At 38.7% G+C, this 22,128-nt stretch overlaps 1 protein-coding gene across 2 annotated transcripts in view; it reads right to left on the reverse strand.

Annotated features, from left to right (window-relative positions):
* Positions 1-8,558: 8,558 nt before the first annotated feature.
* ANKS6 (ankyrin repeat and sterile alpha motif domain containing 6) overlaps positions 8,559-22,128 on the reverse strand; it is a 44,416-nt gene continuing 30,846 nt past the window's right edge. The window contains exons 13-17 of one of the 2 annotated variants that reach the window (XM_032182373.1): positions 20,860-20,976; positions 18,174-18,241; positions 16,811-16,927; positions 15,795-15,891; positions 8,559-9,290 (exon numbers count right to left, since the gene is read on the reverse strand). In XM_032182373.1, the coding sequence (XP_032038264.1) occupies positions 9,241-9,290; positions 15,795-15,891; positions 16,811-16,927; positions 18,174-18,241; positions 20,860-20,976 (449 nt within the window). In that variant the 3' untranslated portion in view covers positions 8,559-9,240. The remainder of the gene's footprint in view (positions 9,291-15,794; positions 15,892-16,810; positions 16,928-18,173; positions 18,242-20,859; positions 20,977-22,128) is intronic. The other variant, XM_032182374.1, reaches the window with a different exon arrangement.

The following is a 22,128-nucleotide window of genomic DNA, read 5'->3' on the forward strand; positions in this document are numbered from 1 at the left end:
TTCTCTCGCCGTCAATAGCCATGAATAATTCAAGCGGCCGTCGCGGAGGCTGAGGTGCCCGCGATAAGGGGTATGGAAAGAGGCTCGAACTTTTTTTGCAGCGCGTGGAGCTGCTGGAGAGCTGCGGGGTGGGATTTTTCCTCAGAAAAAACACCAGGTCCTTCTTGTGGGGAGCTGGCAGGAGGGGGAAGGCAGTGGGGGGCACGCTGCATGGCAGACAACTTTCATTGCAGATCTGTGGTATCTAGGTACCACAGGAGGTCTGCCGGCTCTAGTCCATAGTCATGGGACTCATAGTCAGCCGTGTGGTCAGTCCAAGCTGTCCTGGGCTTTACCCAGTCAAGTCTTGAAATCCTGCAAGAGTTGAGACTGCACAGCCCCTTTGGATAGCTGCTGCACTGCCTTGACTGTTTTCATGGTGAAAAAGCAACACCTGACATGCAGTCTGGTTTCATCATGTGCCACTCGTCCCTTGTCCTCCTGCCGTGGATCACGTTGGTCAGATAAACCCATGCTGACTGTTCCCAGCCACCGTCTCCCAGCTTTCATCATGAATCTTGGGAAGGAGCAGGATCCAAAGCACGGGGCATAGCAGCGTGCCTCTCTGGTCACCAACACACTTGCAAATGTTGTTTCAGTATTTCTACTTCCTCATTTCAACACCTCAAAAAGAATGAGCAGGTCAAAAAGTCATTTATCACTAATGACTATGTTAATTATTTCTGGAGCTTTCTCTTGTCACTGTTGGTCTCTGTCTTACCAGCTAAGGAAGTAATATTACAAAAAAACTTAAAAAAAAAATCCAAACTGATATCACACAATGTGTCTTGTCAAGACAGGAGCAAAACTCAGGATGTACTCCCTCCTGGTCACATATTCATTCCCAAATTCATCACACACGACAACTATTGTCAAGAACATACTCTTCTATTCAGACCTGGTGAGACAAACAATCTCTTCTTCCATCCAGTGACCTCCATATGAGGCTTCGTTGCATTTTAAATAAACATATCTAATTTACAAACAAAAAAGCAACACAATGGTCAAGTGAATTATTCAGATTGCAACATGTACTTGGATCTGATAATAAGCACTTAACGGGGAACAGCAGCTCACCGGGGAATGTTAAAAAACCTAGGGTGACAGACTGAATAAAGCAGGTACATTAAATGAAAACAGCAGAGCTGGTAAAATGCTTTCTGTTGGAAATTATAAGTACAAAATCTTATTGGGACTGTTTTTATGGGAAATTTCTAAAGTTGTGTGTGTGTGTATGTTTGATTAAAAAAATATATATATATAGTTGCAGAGCTTTCATTCATGTTTTAAAATTTTCTATACACTTTTTCATTTTAAAATGCAAAAAGCATGGGAGAGTTTCTTTTTCCCCTGTTTTTGATTTCTTTCCTGAATCATCCTTGCTCCAACGAAGGAATCACTGGTGTGTATTTGTCACAAGTCTTTTTATAGGCATGAAACAGAGGGTTCAGGTTGTTTTTTTTTTATGTGTGTACCTGTGTGGAATACAGTTGAAGGAATCTAGCATAACATTGGAAACCATACACAGCGAGTAAAAAAGGCATTGGGATTTCTATCCCAACATCAGCTCTGGCTTTTGCATTTGCTTTTTCTTCGGCTTTTTCTGCCTGTGAGGTAGAAGAAGCAAGTTGGAGCAGAAAGCCAGAAATGCTTTTGTAAAATGGTGGTGCAACCCTTCCTATATTATACATTGTCTCCAGGAGTGAAAGAAGGTGTTAGCCACACTATGTTTATGTACAATTTTCCCAAATTAAAATATACACCCATAGGTCACGGCCAATATATGACAAGAACTTTGCAAATCCCCACATACCAAACAGGCTAAATCAGTTTCTTGGTTTTGTTGCAATATTCAGCAGAGTTTTTTTGTTGTTGTTTGTTTGTTTTCTTGGTGTTTTTTGTTAGTTTTCTTTTGTTCCTTTCATATGAATTTTCCACATGAATTGCTCTTTATGGTAGCTGACAAAAAAGAAAGGCAATGTAAAACAAGCCAACTATTAACATTTGTAATACTTGTTTTATCAAGGTGCTGCTTATCAGATCAGAGAGTGGCAGGGCCTTCCAAGATGCTAAACAATGGCAGAGTGAATGCCAACAAGAAGATGAGCTCCAATAAATTAAATTGATGTCTAAAGGAACGCAACTTCTTCAGCTACTTGACTCAGAACATACCTACAGTCTCCTTGTTTACACATTGTGTTTACACAGAAGTGATGCAATCCAAAATAGTGAGTTTCTAAATTATCTCAGCCCAGATTGTCACTCTTCTATGCACATAAATCCAGAGTGGCCTGAAGTTGATGGAGTTACACCAGTAAAAATTAAGCCAATGTCTGGCTCTTGACTTCATCAATTATTTACTGGAAAGTACAACAGAACGTTTCGATTTTGTTAGAACTTCTCAGCAAGCATTTTGGCAAAAGTATAAAATGATTTTTAGGTTTAAGCAGCACTATCACAAAACACATTACATCCAGCATCTGTCACAGGGGCACTGCCTAATCTGAAGTCCTCATTGTCCTCTAACTGTGAACAACAAGTTAGTAAGAATGTTAGAAGTCAATATCCTTGGTTAATTATCAAGGTTAAAGTCTCAGGATACTTCAGAAGGTGCATCTCTCCTCAGGAGGAGGAAATAAGGAAGAGCTTGTCTGCAAGTAGTTATTGCTGTGTGGAAAACAGCACCTGGAGAAATTGGCTTGCTTGAGAATTGGACCCAAGTCCACTGGCTGGCTGGCTGAATCATACTACTCATCAGTCTGTTATCTGGATGAAACCTAGGAAAACACGAACAAGAGACATTCAATTGTTTCAGGCTTTGTTATCTGTTTCTAAATCTAATAACTTGCTTCCTAGCTCTGCATTAATTTGAGTTATTATTTTTCTTTATTGTACTCTGCAATGTGGTGAGTGTCAAGAGTGAAAAAGGAAGTAATAGGGTATTGTGCTCTTCAGTATGTACTACATTTTTTCTCAAGAAGTCAAGACTACAGAATATCCTTATGTGGTATTCCATGAGATGTATGACATAAAGGTGTCCATGGGACTTGGTGGGATGCACTCACAAGTACCTAGGGAGCTGGCTGGTGTCATTGCAAGACAACTCTCAATGATCTTTGAAAGGTCATAGAAATTGTGTGAGGTTCCTGAGGACTGCAAAAAGCCATCCCTATCTTCAAGAAAGTCAAGGAAAAGGATCCAGCCTCACCTTGATTATGGGGAACATGATAGAGAAAATTATCCTGGTAATCATTTTGAATCATTTTAAAACAAGTAGGTGCTCGGGAGTAGTCAGCAGGGGCTTAAAAAGGGGAAGTCATGTCTGACCAACCTGACAACTTTCTATGGTAAAACATTTGGCTCAGTGGATGAGAAACATATTGGGTCTTATTTTCCTCAACTTTAGTAAGACTTTCATCGCTACCTCCCACAACATCTTCAAAGACAGATTGATGAAGTATGGGCTGCATAAGTAGACAGTGAGGAGAAGTGAAAACGGTACAATTGACCGGGTTCAGAGGGTTGTGATCAGCTGCACTAAGTCCAGCTGGAGACCAGTCAAGAGTGATGTACTCAGGGGTCAGTACTCAGTTCAACATTGTTTAGTCTTTTCATTCATAATCCAGATGATGCCATTTGGAGAGACCTCAACTGGCTGGAGAACTGGGCAGAGAAATCCCGTCAAGTTCAACACAGGGGAATGCAAAGTCATTGGAGGAATAACCCCATGCACCTGTACAAGCTGTGTGCAGATGAATGGAAAACAGCTTTGCTGAAAAGGCCCTGGGGGTCATGGACACCAAGTTAAAATGAGCCAGCAATGTGTCCTTGTGGCAAAGAAGGTCAATACTGTCCTGGGCTGAGTTAGGAAGAGTGCCACCTGCAGGAGTGAGGTGATTATTCCCCACAATTCAGCACCATTGAGAGCACATCTGGAGTGGTATAGGCAGACAACAAGGACATGGACATCATGAAGCAATCAGTGTAGGGTCACTGAGATGATGAATGGATTGGAACATCATAGGAAGGGTGAGGGAGATGGGACTGTTTAGCCTGGAGAAAAGAAGGATGAGGAGGGATCTTATCAATGTGTAAAAATAGTTGATGGGTGGGAGTAAGGATAACACAGACAGATTCCTCTCAGTGATGCTTAGTGACAGAACAAGAGGAAATGGGCACAAATTGAAGCACAAGAAATTAAGTGTAAGGAAAATTAAAAAAGAAAAAAGAAAAAAAAAAAAAAAAGAAAAACTTTTGATTGGGATTGTGGCCAAACACACTGGAACATGTTTCCCAGAGAAGTCTTGGAGTCTCGATCTATTAAAACCTGACTGCATATGACCCCAGACAACCAGCTAGAGCGGGGCGGGTGGGGGGTGGCCAAGATGATCTCCAAAGGTCCCTTCCAGCCTCAGCGATTCTGTGAAATAAACCTGTGGCATTCATAAGGACTACAGCTTGTGTGTGAATGACACACACACTAAGTTAGCAATTAAAATGCATGGTAGGAGATCAACGATACAAAGTATTGAGTACATGTGTAAATTGGGGCTGTATTTTGTCTTCTGTGGCTCAGACTGCTGGAAGGTCTGCAGAATGGACCTCTGCATGCAGCACTGACTTACCAGAGAATGGTGCTGTCTGTTCCACTGTGAGCAAAGGAATGAGAGTAAGTCTGTGATAAAGAATGAGCACTTTGGAGTCCCGAGATGGTGAAGAAAGTGAGCCCCAGTCTGAATATGAAGTCTGACTATTCAAAAAAGGAGAGGCAGATCCTGGATCCCAATCAAAATACTACCTGTGTTTCTCTCTCTGGTGTTTTTCAGTCTGTTGTCCTGCTTCCCCTTCTGTGGACAAGCTGGCAGCAGAGAGTTACTTGGAAAAAAATATATATGAAGAATTTACATATGGAATTCATAGATGAATCTGTTGAGAAAAGCTGAAAGCAGGCCTGTGGTGATCAAATCCATTGCACTTTGGTATTGCATTACTGCAAAAGTGATTTTGTTTTGCAGCTCAGCAAAATGGAAATTTCTGCTCCAGCTAATTGGAGGCCACTGATTCTGTGGCATTACAAATAGCTCAGGCTTACTAAAAGCAAGAACTTGGAGCCACATATCAAGTATATGCATTAACACAGAGTTCTTTTAGACACTTAAGAAAGTGTCTTGAATGGGTCTGCTTTCCTACATTCACCTTTACCTGTTTAATCACCTTCAAGAACTGTGCCCCAGTGCACTCTGCTGACACGATACTGCACTCTCAAGACCAGACAAACCTCTTTGGAGTGTTGTATGCATGCTTTAAGGAGGACACTGCATTAACAGTTTATTTCAATAATACAAACTTCTGAAAGACTGGAAATTAAGTATTCCAAATGAGCTTTAAATAAAGCACAAGTTGTTTCGGATTTAATGGACAAAGCCTGTTCCCACTAAATGTACTGCCAGGAGGGCTTTGAAATAAAATCAGATAAAATCTAGAAGTGGCAAGTTTGGGGCTATTAGTGTCAGAGTCAGACAAGCCAAGCAATTCTATACTCAAATGATTTTAGTATTAAAGATATCTGTTTGTGAGAACTTTAATGTTCCTCCTTCACTCTGGAAACCAAAGTTGTTCCCTTGAGAAGCTACCTGGCTTTTGAAGCATTTGCTGAAGCGTGAACAATACTACAGATGACTGCTAAAATCATTTCCAAATAATGAAATACCTCTATTTAAAATTTGATCTTAATGCTTGAAGCGTAGAATAAAGAAAATGAAATTGCAAGAAGGCTATAAGAGCTTCCTGTAAAATAGCACTACTCCTCTGGCAAGTAAGACATCCTAGGGTTATTAACTACAGGTTAATCAACTTCATAATTCTGGGCTAATAAGAGCAAGAATTTTACCTCTTATGTTTAATTCTACAAATCTCAGAAGGTATCGTTATCGGGTATTCGTTATCGGGTAAGCAGTCCAAACTTTGCTAGCAAAGATTTTCATTTGAACTAAAAAGGAGGACACCGAGAGAGCAAATAGCAAATGTGAAACAGCTTTTCACTTTGGACACGTCAGGACAGGTCAGTGAAATGACAATCTTAGTCTCTGAATGGTCTCTTTGTCCGAGTGAGTGCCTGCAGTCAACAAACAGATTTTAATTAACCTTCATTTTGCATCACGTCTGGCACCCTGTATGCGTGCTTTGGATACCCTAGGGCATGCAAGTGCCAGCAGATGTCTGGACAACTGATTCAAGCTCCTGAGCTAGGCTGGTCAGATACTGGTGTCTGAGGTCCCAGTGGCTGTACTGACTAGACCTCTGCTGACTGCAATGGAGTTTATACAGCTACAAGTCACAGAAACAAAACTGTAGGTGTTGGTCTCAAACATAACTCCTTGTTCCTCTACTTACAATTGCATCTGACTCAGGCAGAAGGAAACAGACCACCTTTTAAGAAATAAGTGCAACACAAGATATGGAAAGTCCCCAAACTCTAAAAGCACACATTTTTGTTCCTGTATTAATAAAGCTAACTCTTTAGATACTGAGACTTCTGGATGGGACAGCATAAGAAAGGTTTTCTACCTGGTGGGTAGACATAAAGAACCTATACTCGTGCTCCAATCCCCTTTGATAGGCTTGTGTTTTTAAATCTTTATTGCTCATTTGAGTGTTTTTCCCCACATTCCCAAATTTATGCTGTTTCTATCCTCAGTTCCAGGGAAACTAGATCCTAACTCTTCCCCATTCATGCCTTATAGGGGGACACCTGGTGAATTCTGAATTATTTTCTGCACAGAGAGGATTCAGATAGAGAAATAAACCTTGCCATATAGCCTTGAGATTACTGCAGCCTTCTGGGCAGTGGTATATTTTTACTTAAACCCTCTTAGACTGCAGAAAGAACACATCTTCTGACCTTTAAACTGCCATTCGATATCCTTTGGAAAAGGGACCTCAACCAGCCACATTTTAAAAGAAAGAAGGAACTCCCCCACCTCAGTTTATTGCAGGTGAGTATTTTTCCTTTTGAAGAATAGGGTCTGCAAGCTCCAAACATGAATTGCTGAAGCCCTCTCACCTTCAGATTCCTTGTTAGCTGGCTTAAGGTAACACAGCGCATTGTTATTTCAAACATGGCTGCTTGAAATACTGACATGACTGTTAACATTGGAAATGGCATTGTTAATTTGCATTGGAAATTAATATTGTTAACACGACTGTTAACATTGGAAGTGGCAATAAAATGACCACCAAGGACCTCAGGGCAATAACAGCCCTTAATGGCTGTAACCAGCTGCTAACCATCTTTTTCTGCCTTGCCCCTCTATAACCTCTTCTTCTCCTCCTCAGGGTTGGGCTACCTGTGTTCAAGGTCAGCCCCAATGTAGCACAGCTGTGTAATTAGTCCTTAGGCATTTGGATTGAAGCAGCAGTAAAACATTTTGCAAAGAACCTCTTAGCAAGCCACAAAATCAATACTGAAGGCTGGCACTTAGCAGGATGGGTAGCTCTTGTTGCACATGCAACCAAAAGGAAGCACTTCTTGTTGCAGAATGTATCTATTCCTTACCTGTTTTCAAAGGCAGATTACGTTTTTGCACAATTATGGCTGACATACTTCACCAATGCAGTCCTCTTCTTTTTCCTTCCACCTTTATTCCTTACTATATTTTCCCTCAATAAAGTCTCCACAAAGGTACAGCATCGTACCTTTCACCCTACATTCCTCTAAACTCCTAACCGTAACAGACCGTTCCTACTTAAGAAAAATGCTTCCCTTCCTAGCTAATTCTATGGTTACTTTACACACGTATTTTTAAAAAGGTTTAACTTCTGAAAGTTACTGTGACATTTTTAATGGGTTTATTTAACCCAAAAAAAAAAAAACAAAAAAGCCAAACCAACAGTTTTCAGTGGCTGCTACCTCGTACAGCTCAGCTGCTCTGCTGGCTGCTGTTGGCACCCTGGAGCCTTCCCTCAGGTGGCTGAATCAATCTCAGACTCAGCTGCCAAACCTGAGGCAAGCTGAGAGATAGCAAGGGCATCACTCCTTTCACTGCCACTGCTGCCTCTATTTATCACTATACCCACTTCTATCCCTATTTTTGCCAAACTCCACTAAAACCAGTACAGTGAGAAGGAGAAAGGCAGAATTTTTAGATGCGTAGAGAATTATTTGAAATCACTCCTCTGCATTGGAGCTCCAAGATCTGGATTTTGCCTGCATTAAGTACCCCCTGAGTACTCCCTGAGTCACAATGACTTTAACCAGTGGTCAAGTAATGGACTTGTGAGATTTCAGACAGACAAAAATAGTATCAGAGGTTTCTGGTTACTTATACTTTAATTGCTCAATTAAAAAAAAAAAATATATATATATATAAAGCAAAAATTACTGTACTAATCCTTTCAAACATAAAAGTTAAAAAAAAAAAAAAAACAAAAAAAAACATATTTTGAAGATCTGCTACTGTTACTATTCAGAAAACCCAGACAACATCAGTTAAATGGTTTTATTCTCAAAACAACGGATCAACAATATAAAATACTTTAATACTATTTATGCTTAAATATCAGTGACAGATTACACAGTTCCTTAAATAAAGTGCTATTTTTACAAATAGGTATTTTGTGTTTACTTTTACTGCTGTTCTAACTTCTTAATATTGAGTAGATAAAGTGTATTTTAGTTACTGAAGAATGCAGCATTGCTTTTCCTTTAGACTCCTCCTCATGAAGCCACTGTATTTTCAACTTGGACTCTTTTGTCTGTCTTCAGCCAACAGAGGCATATTCAGTTATGTATTTCTCCATGTAGAAGCTCTCATTCATGGTGATTTTCGTTCCTTCTTCCGTGCTCCCGTTCTTCTTGACTGTGCCCACATAGGCTTCCTATGGGTTCTTCAGCTATAGGCACTAAAAAGTAGGATGAAAACATGAATCTTATATGGCCATTCTTCCTGCTTTTCTTTGTTCTTCTCAAATCCAAACCAATGAAGCCTTGAACAATTCAACTTGTAAGCTGAACTGCAGAAGCAATCTTTTTATTACTTCCTTTGATGCTTTGTGGCATTGGAATTATAAATGATATTACTTCAGAAAGTTCTGTACAGGTGCAGTTAGGACTAACATTTCAAATTTTCATTTCTATACTGGGATTGAATCAGCAAGATCCCAGACTTCACCATAAGAACAAAATCCTTTTTTTTCCAGTAGCTACCTCTTAGTAGCAACAGCTTCTTGTGGTTTTATAGAGCAGCCAGGTGCTGTAAAAGAAAAAAAATAAGAATAAAATCTGATAACCTACAGCCAGGAAGACTCACAGGTTTACTCGAAGAAGACAGACTAATTCCACAATTACCACAAACAGGTTCGTATTTCTTTATCTTGTTGTTATATCAGACTCCTAAAACTTGACCCTGTAATTCACTTTACTCATCCTAAGCCCTTTCCTGTACGGAGAACATATGAAAAATCAAAACCAGGGCGAAAAGGTCATCTGCTGCCATTAACCTTTCCAGTATCTCTCTTTTCTCAGTGTGTACCTTTCCATTTGCAAGTCTGTACGGGTTTTGCTCTTATGTCTTACTCTGCCATCTCTCTACCTCTCTCCTCTGGATAATTTCTATTTGATATTTATGACTCTGAATTCAGAAGTGCAAAGCAAATACACAAATCACTCCCCACTCTCTTCAACTTTATTGTCACATCTTTTTAAATACCTATATATTTATCTGCAGATATGTAAGTATGTATCAATATGCAACATAAAATATTAGGTAAAGAGAAACTGGAAGATCAGAATTACTGCAAAAAAATAATATTAATCACAGATTGAATGGCGCCGTATTTCTTTTTCACCATAGGTATAGTTTTTCTTCATCTAACGTGTATCTGCAGAACATTCAACTTACTCTTCCAGTACCTACATCCTCCCTTTGTTCAGTGCCACTGCCCAACATCAGGGTATTCCCTTTAATTCCTGCCTGCTATGAGAACAGCATTACATTCAGGTGAGGGAAGGCAGCTGGAAGTCTATGGGAAGTGATGAGGCTCATTTATTTATTTATTTTTTTACTTCCAAGCTTCAATAAACTTGATATTAGCAGGTGAACTAAGCTAACTGGCAGTTATATTCAACAAGCTATTTTTTTTTCTACCACACAATGAGGTTAAAAATGCCCTAGGAAAAGAAGAAAATTGTTGTCCTTTGTAATATAAACCTCGGATGATCACTTGCTTTTGCATGTCATTTTTGTAGTAACAAATTCTGTTACAAGTCTTAGACTCAGACACAGGAACTCCATGAACTATTTCAATTTTTATTTACTTATTTTAATCACAGAGATGAGATCTAACACTTCCTTAGATGAATGTTTTAACTAGCACACAGAATTTTATTTCTACTTTTAGTAAAGAAATCCTACTTCTACATTTCAGGAAGAAATCAAAGTTCTATGAAGAAAGGCTCTAAATTTAAAAGATGAAGCAGCAAGCTAATTCTACAAGGGCTTTTTTTTGACACAGTTCATTCACTGGGTTATAAAAAAGTTCTATCTTCCCAGTAGTTCCTGTTGTCAGGAACAGGGTGACTAGAACACTTTGGCAATTTTCCAAGATATATTTTTTTTTCCCCCTTGGAAACTACCAAAGTATCAAAAACTCCACAATGTTCACACTTGCAATTAGTTCGTATCAGCACAATTTTCTGAAGGTTACCAATTAATTTCCCCTAAAAAAGCGACAAAGGCAACATTCTCCGTGCAAGCTCTGTTTTGCCTGTTCAGAATAGGGAGAACTGCAGCGCTCCAGATCCTAACAGCTTATGGGTCCAGTAGCCACTGCATTACTTACAGGTAGAGCAGTCATTTGTCTTATGCAGTTCAGGCAATGATTTAAATAAGGAGCTCTCACAGCCTGGACATGCAGCCTAACCTAGTATCATTGGCAGCAGCTAAGTCTCAATATCCTTCTGACAGAAAACAAATATATGTCAACGCCTATTGTTTTCTGCAAAGGAGAATCATCTCACTGCCAGCCCCAGGGGTGACACAGAACCTGACATACAAAGTAATCTCTCTTCCCACAGTGAACCTTACTATAATTGAAGTAGCTCAGCTGCCAAAACCCAACATACAGTTGACAACTTTTCTACTAGTTCTTGTGGCGACTATCATAGAGTTCAGAAGCAATGACCTCAGAAGGAGCTGCTCAACCAGAAGGTAGCTGAGGATACAACCAACTAGCAATTGAGTTTGAACTGCCAAAAAATATCAATAAACTGCAGTATCTCCTCTAAACAAGCCTGTTGTGTGAAATTAGTTACATGATCAAGCCTTTACTTCTGATGGTATTGCTTTTACTACTTCTGCTTATTGTTTTTTTATTCTTCTAATGCTTTCTTAGAAGTGTAAATGTAAATAATTACTGCTCTTCTCTTTTCCATCCCAGAAATGTTCACATAGACGTTTTTATTTTTCTGCTGCCTGACATCTTGAAGCAGGTCTGATGAGCTCCTAACCCAGTGGCAGCAGTAGAGGTGCTGAGTCCAGGCTTTGGGAATGGGGTGCTTTCTGGGGAACTGCAGCTAACTGGAAAAATGTAGCTGCTGATGTGGGAAGGGTGGGGAAGTTGTACAGAGTCATGAGTTTGGTGATGGTAGTCAGTCTGCACACTTCCCAGAATTATAAGCTACATCTCTAGAAAGTGAGAAATTAAGTTTCTTTTCCCCTGCTTTTTCATTTCTGAGCCTTATGGGTACGTTCAAATCTCATTTCATTACCTTCTTTACATCCCTAAAGGCTGGAAACTTCATAAAGGCAAAGCTATACTTGCAGCCAATTCATTTTAGGTACTGAGCTTTTAAAATTACTCAACATACTGAGGAAATCACAGTAATAAGTATGAAACAGTGACACTGACACAGTTGGAAGAGCAGGATATTATTATCCTATGAGCTACATCTGGCTTTCTGAAAGGGAGAATCATCAGATGGCTTTCTTGCTAATGGTGTTCAGACACAAAGTGCCCAGAAAGGCTCCTAGGAAGACTTCTAGAGAAACTGGTGGTTATGGACCATGCAAAAACCATAAAAATTTCACATATTTTTCAAACACATCAGATAAGGCAGCCTGTTACAGATGCCACGATGCCATCCAATGATTAGAGTGTAATAAAAGCTAGGAAATTAAGTTCACATCAGAAAAGGTATATGTATACACAATGGAAAAGCTTGGGAAGGTTTCCGTTTCAGAAGCCTTCTTTATGTGGGACTCACTCCAAGGTATCTTAACCTGAAGTACTGGTTTAAAAAAAAAAAAAAAAAAAAAAAAAAAAAAGGTTACAAAACAAAAGCACAAAGCAAGTAACAACAAATCTCTTAAGCCAAAAGTTCTAGAGGGACTCAGTGGCTAAGCAGCTGAACTGCTGAGTTCCGAATGCAGGTTCTTGTTTAAATTGCCAGGTAAATGAGAACTGATGCTCATCTTTCTAAGGGTTCCAGTGGATCCAGGGAAACCTCGACCACAGACATGACAGTAGTAAGAGGCAGATTTGTATGAACTATGACAAAAAATTGAAATAGTGAACATTTGAAATTTTGTGGAAAAGAATTGCCTCATCAACCTAATGGAATTCTTTGAAGGTACCAACAATCTCATAGACAAAAGAGATCCACTTGATGCATGGATTTTTATTTCACAAGGCCAAAGGTTGGTTCTTAAGACAATGAAGAAGCCACAGAGTAAAAACATATCTTGCATGGATAACTAACAGGTTAGAAAGTGCTGAGGAATTTTTGAAACAGCAAGGAGGCCATGACATGCTACAGCTGAGCAAACCAAGCTACCAGGATGACTATGAGGAGTTGCCATAACGATGTTCCCTTATCACCCAACTGAAGAATTAAAAATATTGTTGCCAGCAGCTGGCTTCAAGGACAAGATCTACGTGACTGCTAATCGCATGGGGGTTGTTGTCTTGCAGGTGGGGTTGTTTTCTTGCAGGTGTTTTGTCTGAGTGCTTTCGACCAATAATCTTGTGTGAGACACTATCCACCCCTGCTAAATTTGCTATAAAAAAGTCAGGCTATTTGGGTAATAAAGAGAGAGCATTATCTGACCATATTGGTGTGTGTCTTGACTTTGGCTGTTCTTCCTGCAACAAGAAAGCAGAGGACGGAAGGTGGGAGTAAATAGTAATTTTCCATGGTGGAAAGATTCACCATTTCACAGAGATCTGCACAAGGACTCAGGGTATTTGACATATGACTTGGAAAAAGGCAGGTAGATTCAAGCAACACATTTTCTTAAGTTATCCATGTAAATAAAAAAAAAAAAGGCAAAAAGAAAACTGGAAAAAGGACTTCATGAAACATCAGTGACCAGACAATGTGGCAGACAAAACTTGATGAAGATAAAAATGAACTAGTATGAAGCAAGGCATAAAATGATAATCTCTGAGCTCACACTCAGTAGATGATCTGGGTTGTAACACACAGTGTTCCAATAAGGATTGATTCAGTCCTCTATTGTAGCCAAAAAAAAACAAGTACTAGAAAAAAATAGGAAAGGGCAAGAGAACTGAAAACAGAGAAGACAGCTGAAAAACACTGGCTGTATCATGTGTAAATTAATGGCATGCCCACATCTTGAATGTTTTATGGTACCTTCAAGTCTGAAAGGATATAGTAGGAAATGAAATGAGGATAGAACAACTATAGCAAAGGGAATGCTTAAGGAGCCTATGAAAGTCTTCAATCTGAAAAAAAAAATATATATGTATATATATATATGACTGAAGAATAACGTCAGATATCTGTAAAACCATCAGTGGCATGGAGGCAGTGAAGAGGAAACAAGTTGTCTACTGTATCTTCTGATCTGGTAGGATGAAGCAAAAGACACTGAGAGTTCAAAACAAATGAAAGCAAGCAGCTCTCAACACAAATGTCAAATAAGACCAGATGAAATAGCCAAACACAGCTGTATGAATCTTGGATCTGATTCAGTACAGCTGCTCATATGTTCTAAAATATTATACATTCCTGGAAATTACTTCAAGTTCCATAAATTGCATAAGGGTCCCGTTGCTACTTTTTACAATAAAAAGCAGCTTACCTGGTGCAGAAACTTCATTCATCTACATGCACTTTTCCTCCTCGTCCTTTGTTAGTGCTTCTGTTGCTGTCTCTCAGCCAAATCTACTTCATGAAGCTCTCACACACAAAAACCCACAAGCTAGATCTCTGATGAGCCTCCTTGCAGCATCTTGTCAATTGGTCTGCAGGAGCAAGTGGTGCCTCAATTCATACAAAAGGATGTTCTAACCAACTCTGGACCACCATTACTTTTTTCTACTGTCTTCAAGATACCAACAAGTTGCTTGGAGACAAGTTACATCTGTATGTTTCTTCAGCTCTTGAGTAATTCCAGTTCGCTGCAGCATGTTACCAAATCCCAAATACCAGCTTCTGCTCACCCAGCAGTACCTACAGAAGAGGCTCTTCAAGTCTGGAATGTTATCAAGAAACATCCAGAAGTTCCTACACAAGGATGACTGCTCTGAGAATGGGAAGTAAGCTGCACTACGCATACAGTGACACCTGACAGTGGCTTTCAGCCAAGCAGACTACAGAGAAGAAAGTAGCCTAACTACCCCAGCAATGCCCAGTTTTCACCAAGACAGCAGTGAGACCTACAGTTTGCACCTGCTTTCACAGATCTAGTGACATTCAGCTGATTGAGACTGGAACAACTGGGACTGACACTCATTATTTAGGCCTACCAAAGCATACAATTGCTCAAATGTTATTTACCATAACCACTAAACAAGTGGAGCAATTGTGTGCGTGGATGCAAACCTCAAAATAAGCAGCTGAAGGAAAGTAAGAAGTACCTAAGAAGGTAAATTTCTCAAGGCCATTCAATGGCTTTCTTGTTCCTCCCCAAACACAGATCCAGAAATGCTGGTAGGAATGGTCTTCAGTAACAGATGTAGATCTATCTGCCTTTGACTCAGGTGGTTAGTAGGGCAGGGGTTTAAGGCTTTTATATTTAGGTGTGACTGTAGTAAATGTATTCACTCATTGCGGGTCAGGAACACCTTTCTATACATTTTGATAATAGATCTAGATTTTGATTATGGATACTACATTTTAAAATGCAGTTTCTTCTCCAACAGTGGCTAGCAATTAACATTGATGGTTGGAATAGATGTATTACTGTATTGTATTACTATACGTGTTTCTATATTATACTATAGATATATTACTATAGGTAATCATACAAAAATATTACATATAAAAAATAAATATATACACACACAAATACATAATTAAGATAGCCATTTAAGCCAGTATACTAAATTGCAAACCTCAATCATATTGAATCTACTTGATCATACCAAGGAAAACTGTCTGATATGAACAGTATGCAAAAGCAAACTACGTATCATACAGAAACTCACCTCCCACTGCTGCCCTTCATCATATACTACGGTTTGCTACACTTATATCCATTTTCTGTGTTCAGTAGTAATAAATGCATAACAACTATCTTGTTCTCCTTTCAGATAATGCTGATGTGTGCATAAAATCTTCCAGATACTTCTTTACCTTGAAATCTTCTCTACAGTCTCAGCAAAAGAGAGGGACATGCATCAATCATTAACCCAAATAGTGGTTCCCTAGCTCGTTTGTCACATTCTGTCCTCTAGCTATTATTAATTAGAAGCACTCATATATTGTTCAATTAACGTCGGGTGCTACTTACTTTGGGAATGACCAGGAGGTCGTGTGTTACTAACACTACTCTCAAAGGAAGAGTGGAAGTTGTGTATAGTTTCTTGTAAAATCTGTCTCTCTCGTCCCTGTGAAAGAAAAATAAATTAAAATGAAGTATTTCTGTTTTACAAATTAATTTATCATGAGTTCATAAAAAGATATGAAAATATGCGTTTCTATGCCCAGAGAGTCACAGTGCACTACTAGGAAGAACAACAAATCCTTACCTCCCAGATACGTAGAAAGCCTTGTAGTCATCTTCCTGAAACTGCTTCTACAGCAGTAGAAGCATTTTCAGGATATTCTCCATGGCTATAAAGCATGGAACATCATCCACCTCCCCAGGTTTTGTTTGTTTTGTTTTGTTTTTCAGTCTTATCACCTGTTGCTTTTAATTTTAACTTGGTGGAATTATCTTTATGTTTTGTTTATTTGAGTTTCCAGTATCATAGAGAGAAAATAAACCTTGAAACTTAAAAAGCAGCTGAGCAGTGTCAGCAGGTGTAATTAAAGAGATGCTCCGGTCCATAATCTCTCTCTGATGCAAATATTCCTTACTCTACGCTATTCCTCAAATTAGTAACCGTGAATATAAAATTAAATGGCTTCAAAAATATAGGGAATCAGATAAGTGCTATTTATATAGTCACAAAAAAAAATCAAAAAGGAGACCTTTTTCATTATATTCTTTTTAGTGCCACTGAAATCAACATTCACTAACTGTAACAGGACCAATGTTCGTGTTAGAGTTAGCTTCTCATATGATTGTCAATGCTCTGCAAAAGAACTGTACAGTTACTGAACTAGGAAAGAGTTAGTGAAAGAACAGGGAGTACCACAAAGCAATGTGCTTTTAACTAACCAAATATGTTAAATGTTTTGTTTGGAAAACATTTGTTTAGCTTTTCTATCTAACATCTGCAACTGAATTTTCAAATATATGTTGAATTAACAATACAACCAAACCTTGAATTAGTTTACTAAGCACAGTACTTCAAAACGAACCTTTCCTGCATTCAGTTCAGAAATAGCTGCCAGAATTTGCTGCCTTGATCCATCAGTTTTAATACCCAGCTCTTTCAGATCGCCATCAGTAAGAGTAAGGAAAGCTTCCATATCCACCTGCATATGAAGAAGCAAAAAATAGTATTTATCTAAGCACCGATTCATTATTGAAGGACAGATTTTATTTTAATAACTTGTATAAACTCACTGGAAACACTGTAGAACAAAAATGTTTAATGACTTACCAGCACCAAATGGTACCCACTTTTCCACTGTGCTCTTAGGTTTTAAATCAGCTGTTAATAATTCAGCTAATTACGATAATACGATAACAGATTTTAAATATTCCTAGATTATATTGTTTTTAGAAAAGCACAGTCAATACAAAATATAGTCTCCAAAAAAAAAAAAAAAAATCCTCTCCTTGCTGTAGCAGTTAGTTGGATAAGACAACAGTTTTTCTCTCTACTTTTTAAAAGCATTTTTCAATTTTCAGAATCTTATGTGTACTTTTCCAGTGTCTCCTAAGGAAAACTTAGGGTTTGTTCATATATGAGTTTATGCTATATCAAAACATCCATAAAGTTGTGATAAAAACAAACATCTGAAACTTCATATTGATACAAACTTCACACACAGAAGTGTTTCTACAAAATGATTCCTTCCCTAACACTCAGGGGAAGGATAATAAGCCCAGTGCATTGTGAAGCAGCTAAAGAATTTGTTATACAGTGCTGAATCCTGAACTCCACAGCAGTGGCAATCTATTACATGTCTATTCACTGCCCTCTGCCTTCAAACAACCACACATACAGGTATTACTCATATCTGATAATGTCTTAAACACTGTAATGAATTATTTTTGCTTATTTTCAGTAATGTGTCTTTTAATTCCATCCTTCAGGCAAGTCACTGTCACGGGTCTCATATACAGTGATGCTTAGCTTTCCCAAAAATCTCCTGCTTATTCACAGCAGATAAGAGAAAGCAGCCATCTCAGTGACTCGCACCCTGCTGCTCTCCATCTGCAAGAGAGGTTCCCACTGTGATTCCAGGAACGATACAGTGTGTCCTATAAAATCTTTATGCCCATTGGATACAGACAGAAAGAGAGAAATCAGGATGTAAAAAAAAAGGGGGGAAAAAAATTGAAGCATCGATCTATAACAAAATTGTAAATTCGCTGTAAAAACCACTGATACTTGCAGTTTCCTGGAGAACTCTAGAAATACCACTTGATCCATGTTTCAAGGTCCTTCAGCCAAAAATTGTTGTACAACTTCAAAGTTGATAATTTGGATCACAATTCTAATGCAATATGTGTTGCACCATACTTTTCTAGAATATTTTTTTTTTAAATTACCTCTTGTTCCTCAAAAATAGGTTGATATTTCTCAAGTGACAATTTTTTAAGGATGCCAGTCAGCTCATCTGCAAAAACAAAACAAGGGTCAGAAAAGATCAATTTTATTGATCTCTCAAGAGATCACTAATGAACCGCTAAGGTTATATTATTAAATGATATATTTCACACAATGACACATGACAGCAAAAGCCCGATCACATTTACTCTACATCAGAAGTAAAAATATTGTTGTGTTCTCACCTACTTCAATATACTGTAATTCTATCTAATTGTACTTTGCTAGGATAAAATTCTTTGTTTTGCATCCTTTTTTCTTCCTCATAAAAAGGATCTTAAAAAAATGTACCTCTGAGGGCAACTTATGCATTTCCATGTCTAAAATGCAGGTGCTTGGCCCCAGATGGCTGACCCAGATCACGCAGTCTATACAGAAAACTCCTCAAGCAGGCACTGAACTGAATGAGGTATTTCTGTATCATGATCCCGGAATGCAAGATGTAATGCAAGCAACTACCCAGTCACTCATTCAAAACCCTGATATAACAAGGGTATGCCTGAACCTCTTCTCCTCAAGTACCTGGCATCCAGTATTAAACACACTATTAAAGCTTTACTCCAGCTAAGATGAAGCTTGGGCAGAATTTAAGTTCCATAAGTTTACTTTCCCAGGATAACAGCACTGGATATTGGGTTTCATCTCAAAGAGCACGAAAATTAGAAGTTGGAGAACCTGATAGCAATTCTTAACACACATTTAAAATGTCATTAGACAGTCAAAAGACAACTGCAGTTTTAGAACAACCCGCCATTAACTCTCTTAATTACACAGTACCTCTCTCACTTCAGGATCCTGTTTATTTTTATCACTTTGCTGTCACAATTGACTAACATTTTCCCCTCACCCCTGACAGTATCACCAGTGGTCAACTGAATGAGAGAATCAAAATCAAAATGAAGAACATGAATGAAAACATTACAGCACAAAACGATATTAAATATACTCTATATAAACTCACATTTATTGTAAAGATAATCACCATTCCACTCCCAATTTTGCTTTTGTTTATTTCACTTCTTTGACTTTTGACTGTCCTATTTCTTTCACCCCCAGTAGAAACATGAAAGAGAATTTCACTCTCTAAGCTTCTCAAAAGACATCAGGTATCTTGAGATGAACACATTTTTCTGTTCAGCATTCTGGAAGCCTCCTTGTTCACACAGAAAAGCTCACAGAAAACTGAAGTGATAACTCCAGCTGAGTCTTATTTTTGCTAGAGTTTGGCTTTTTACCTCAAGGCCAATTTGTTTGTTATGCTTAACATGATTTGTAAGGGTTGACTTGGTTTCAGGCTAAAAGCTTTAGCACCCTAACTGAGGTCAGTCCATGGGAAAAGATAGCCAGCTGTAAAAATGCAGTGAGAGGACTTCACACAGCTTGATGAAAAATACCATCTTAAAGAAACAAAATAAAAGTTAGATTAGAAGCCCTCGGATATATTATCAACTTTTTTTCTTCTTAGCTTGGCTACCCTTCTCATTTTTCAGCACACTGTTGTGCTTAAATTTTAGGCTGGAAGAAAATTCCAGGATCTTTAAAACCTAGAGACTTGCTGTCATAAATGATATCACAGAGTGGCCAGTCACTTTCTTCTATTCTGGGAGCAACTGGAAGAAGCCTTCTGCTGAAACAACAATGTGGTGACCATCCACCACAACTGCTGGGCTGAGGCTGAAACCCTGATGGAGGGGCCACAACCTCCCCATGCAGAAGCTTACACCCAAACAGACCTCAAGAGGAGCAGAAGAGCTGCCCTCCATTGCAGGGACCATTTAGTAGGTAAGGAACTGTCTTGAAGGTCGCACCCAGAGAGTGGTGGCCAACTCTATGTCCAAATGGAGGCCGGTGACGAGTGGTGTCCCTCAGAGGGTTTGTCCTGGAACTGGTATTGTTTAATATCTTTATGAACAACAGACAGTGGGATCGAGTGCACCCTCAGCAGGTTGGCAGATGACACCAAGCTGTGTGGTGCAGTCGATACAATAGAAGGAAGGGATGCCATCCAAAGGGATTTGCACAAACTTCATAAGTTGGTCCACATGAAACTAATGAGGTTGAACAAGTCTAAGTGCAAGGTGCTGCACATGGATTGGGGCAATCCCAGATGTGAGCACAGACTGGGAGAACTCACTGAGAGCAGCCCTCCAGAGACAGACTTGTGGGTTCTGGTGGATGAAAAGCTCAACATGAGCCAGCTGTGAGTGCTTGCAGCCAAGAAGGCCAACTCTCGTAACCAGGGGGTTGGAAATAGCTAATCTTTAAGGTCCCTTCCAACCCAAACAACTCTACAATTCTTTGACAAACAAGCTGTAATTCTAATACTTTTCACAAACTTAGACAATGTTTTCAACTGTAGGCCTTTCAGGATTTTTTTCTCTTTCCCTCTTCCTGTGTTATACGCTAAGTTTGAACAACCCCAGAATCCTTTTTTTTTTTTTTTCTTTAATATATATCCTGCACTGCATAATGTTTCACTTCTGCTTTTTCACAAAATCTTTGCTTTACTTATCCTATACCCATACCTACTCTCCCTACCTACGTCTTTATAAAGGTTCTGGGAGCTTTGCCACATTACTCCTTTTTAGCAACTATTAGTACTATTCTATAGGAGTAGGGTAAGATTACCTTTCTCCAAGTTTTCACAGCCTCCTTTTACTCTCACATGGTTTCTTCTTTCATGATTCTCTACATCACTGGTTCTCAGAATAGGGAAAAGCTGTTGATGGTCCACCAACTGATTGCCTAAAAAGAAACCATGCGCACTTCTGAACCACGCTGCCTACTGGTCCTTCACAGTGATGATCAGAGAAAATGAATTAGAAAATTAATTTAAATTTTCTTGAAATAAAAAGAAATTTAACATTGCATAACTTACTCTACTGATAACTGCTGGGCTTCTGACTTGTTGCTCCTAAATAAACTCACAGTAAGAAAAGCCCTTGAATTAAAGGACCACTCAAGCATGAAAGTCACAAGCACAGTGAACCCCAAACTACTTAGGCTCCTGACAACCTATACTTCTGCTACAGAGGAAACTCACTGTATCGTGGCACTAGCAGTGTAGTCATAAAGCCCTGCTTCTCAAGGGGAGAGTGTAACAGCTGATAGGTTGGAGAATTCCCCTTCTTATCCAAGAACCAGTTCTCTTCCCTTTATGTATTTCTAAACTGACAACTCTTATGTTATCAAGCCATCATTATAAAATGGCACTAAAATGTGAAAGGATTTTCTCCAGCAGTCAGTACAATATGTTACAGCTAAGCCATGATAAGAGGACAGAAAGTGGGTCAAATACCACCTCCTTTTAGTGTCAACTACAAGGAAGTACAGTGCCAGTACAAAGTTAAAATAAACGAAAATAAAAATCAATCCTGACACTTGCAAAAACAAACAAAGCCCACCAGAAATAGGAAAAGTGCCTCTTGCAGAAACTAGATAAAAGATACCCACGTTTCTTATTTAAAAGATTCTGAGTCATGTTATTTTTCTTGCTTTTTTGAAATGTTTACAGGGGGAAAAAAATGAAGTAATTGATATCCTGTTTCCAATATGGTGAGAGGACTTTTTAAAATAAATGTAATTTAGATCTAAAATTTCAAATTAAAAAGCAGTGATCTCACTGGAAAAGTAGTAACCTAAAATGAAAGGTCAAAATAAGGCTACGTTTTGCAATTCAAAAAAAAAAAGCAATACAGCTCTTAAAAGCAGATACGTGTACCTATGAATTGTTATGAAACAAAATTTTATTTCTGTAACGATGTGCTTCACCAAATTTATTAAAAATATATTTTTCACTTCAGATTTGGAGAACATACGTTTTCTACACTTAGTAAAGAGTGGAAAATCAGGATTTAAGCCACAAAGAGGGAGAGGGGAGAGAAAGGATGTGCTGTA

This window comes from Aythya fuligula, chromosome 2 (assembly GCF_009819795.1).
Source record: "Aythya fuligula isolate bAytFul2 chromosome 2, bAytFul2.pri, whole genome shotgun sequence".
Taxonomy (NCBI): Eukaryota; Metazoa; Chordata; class Aves; order Anseriformes; family Anatidae; genus Aythya; species Aythya fuligula.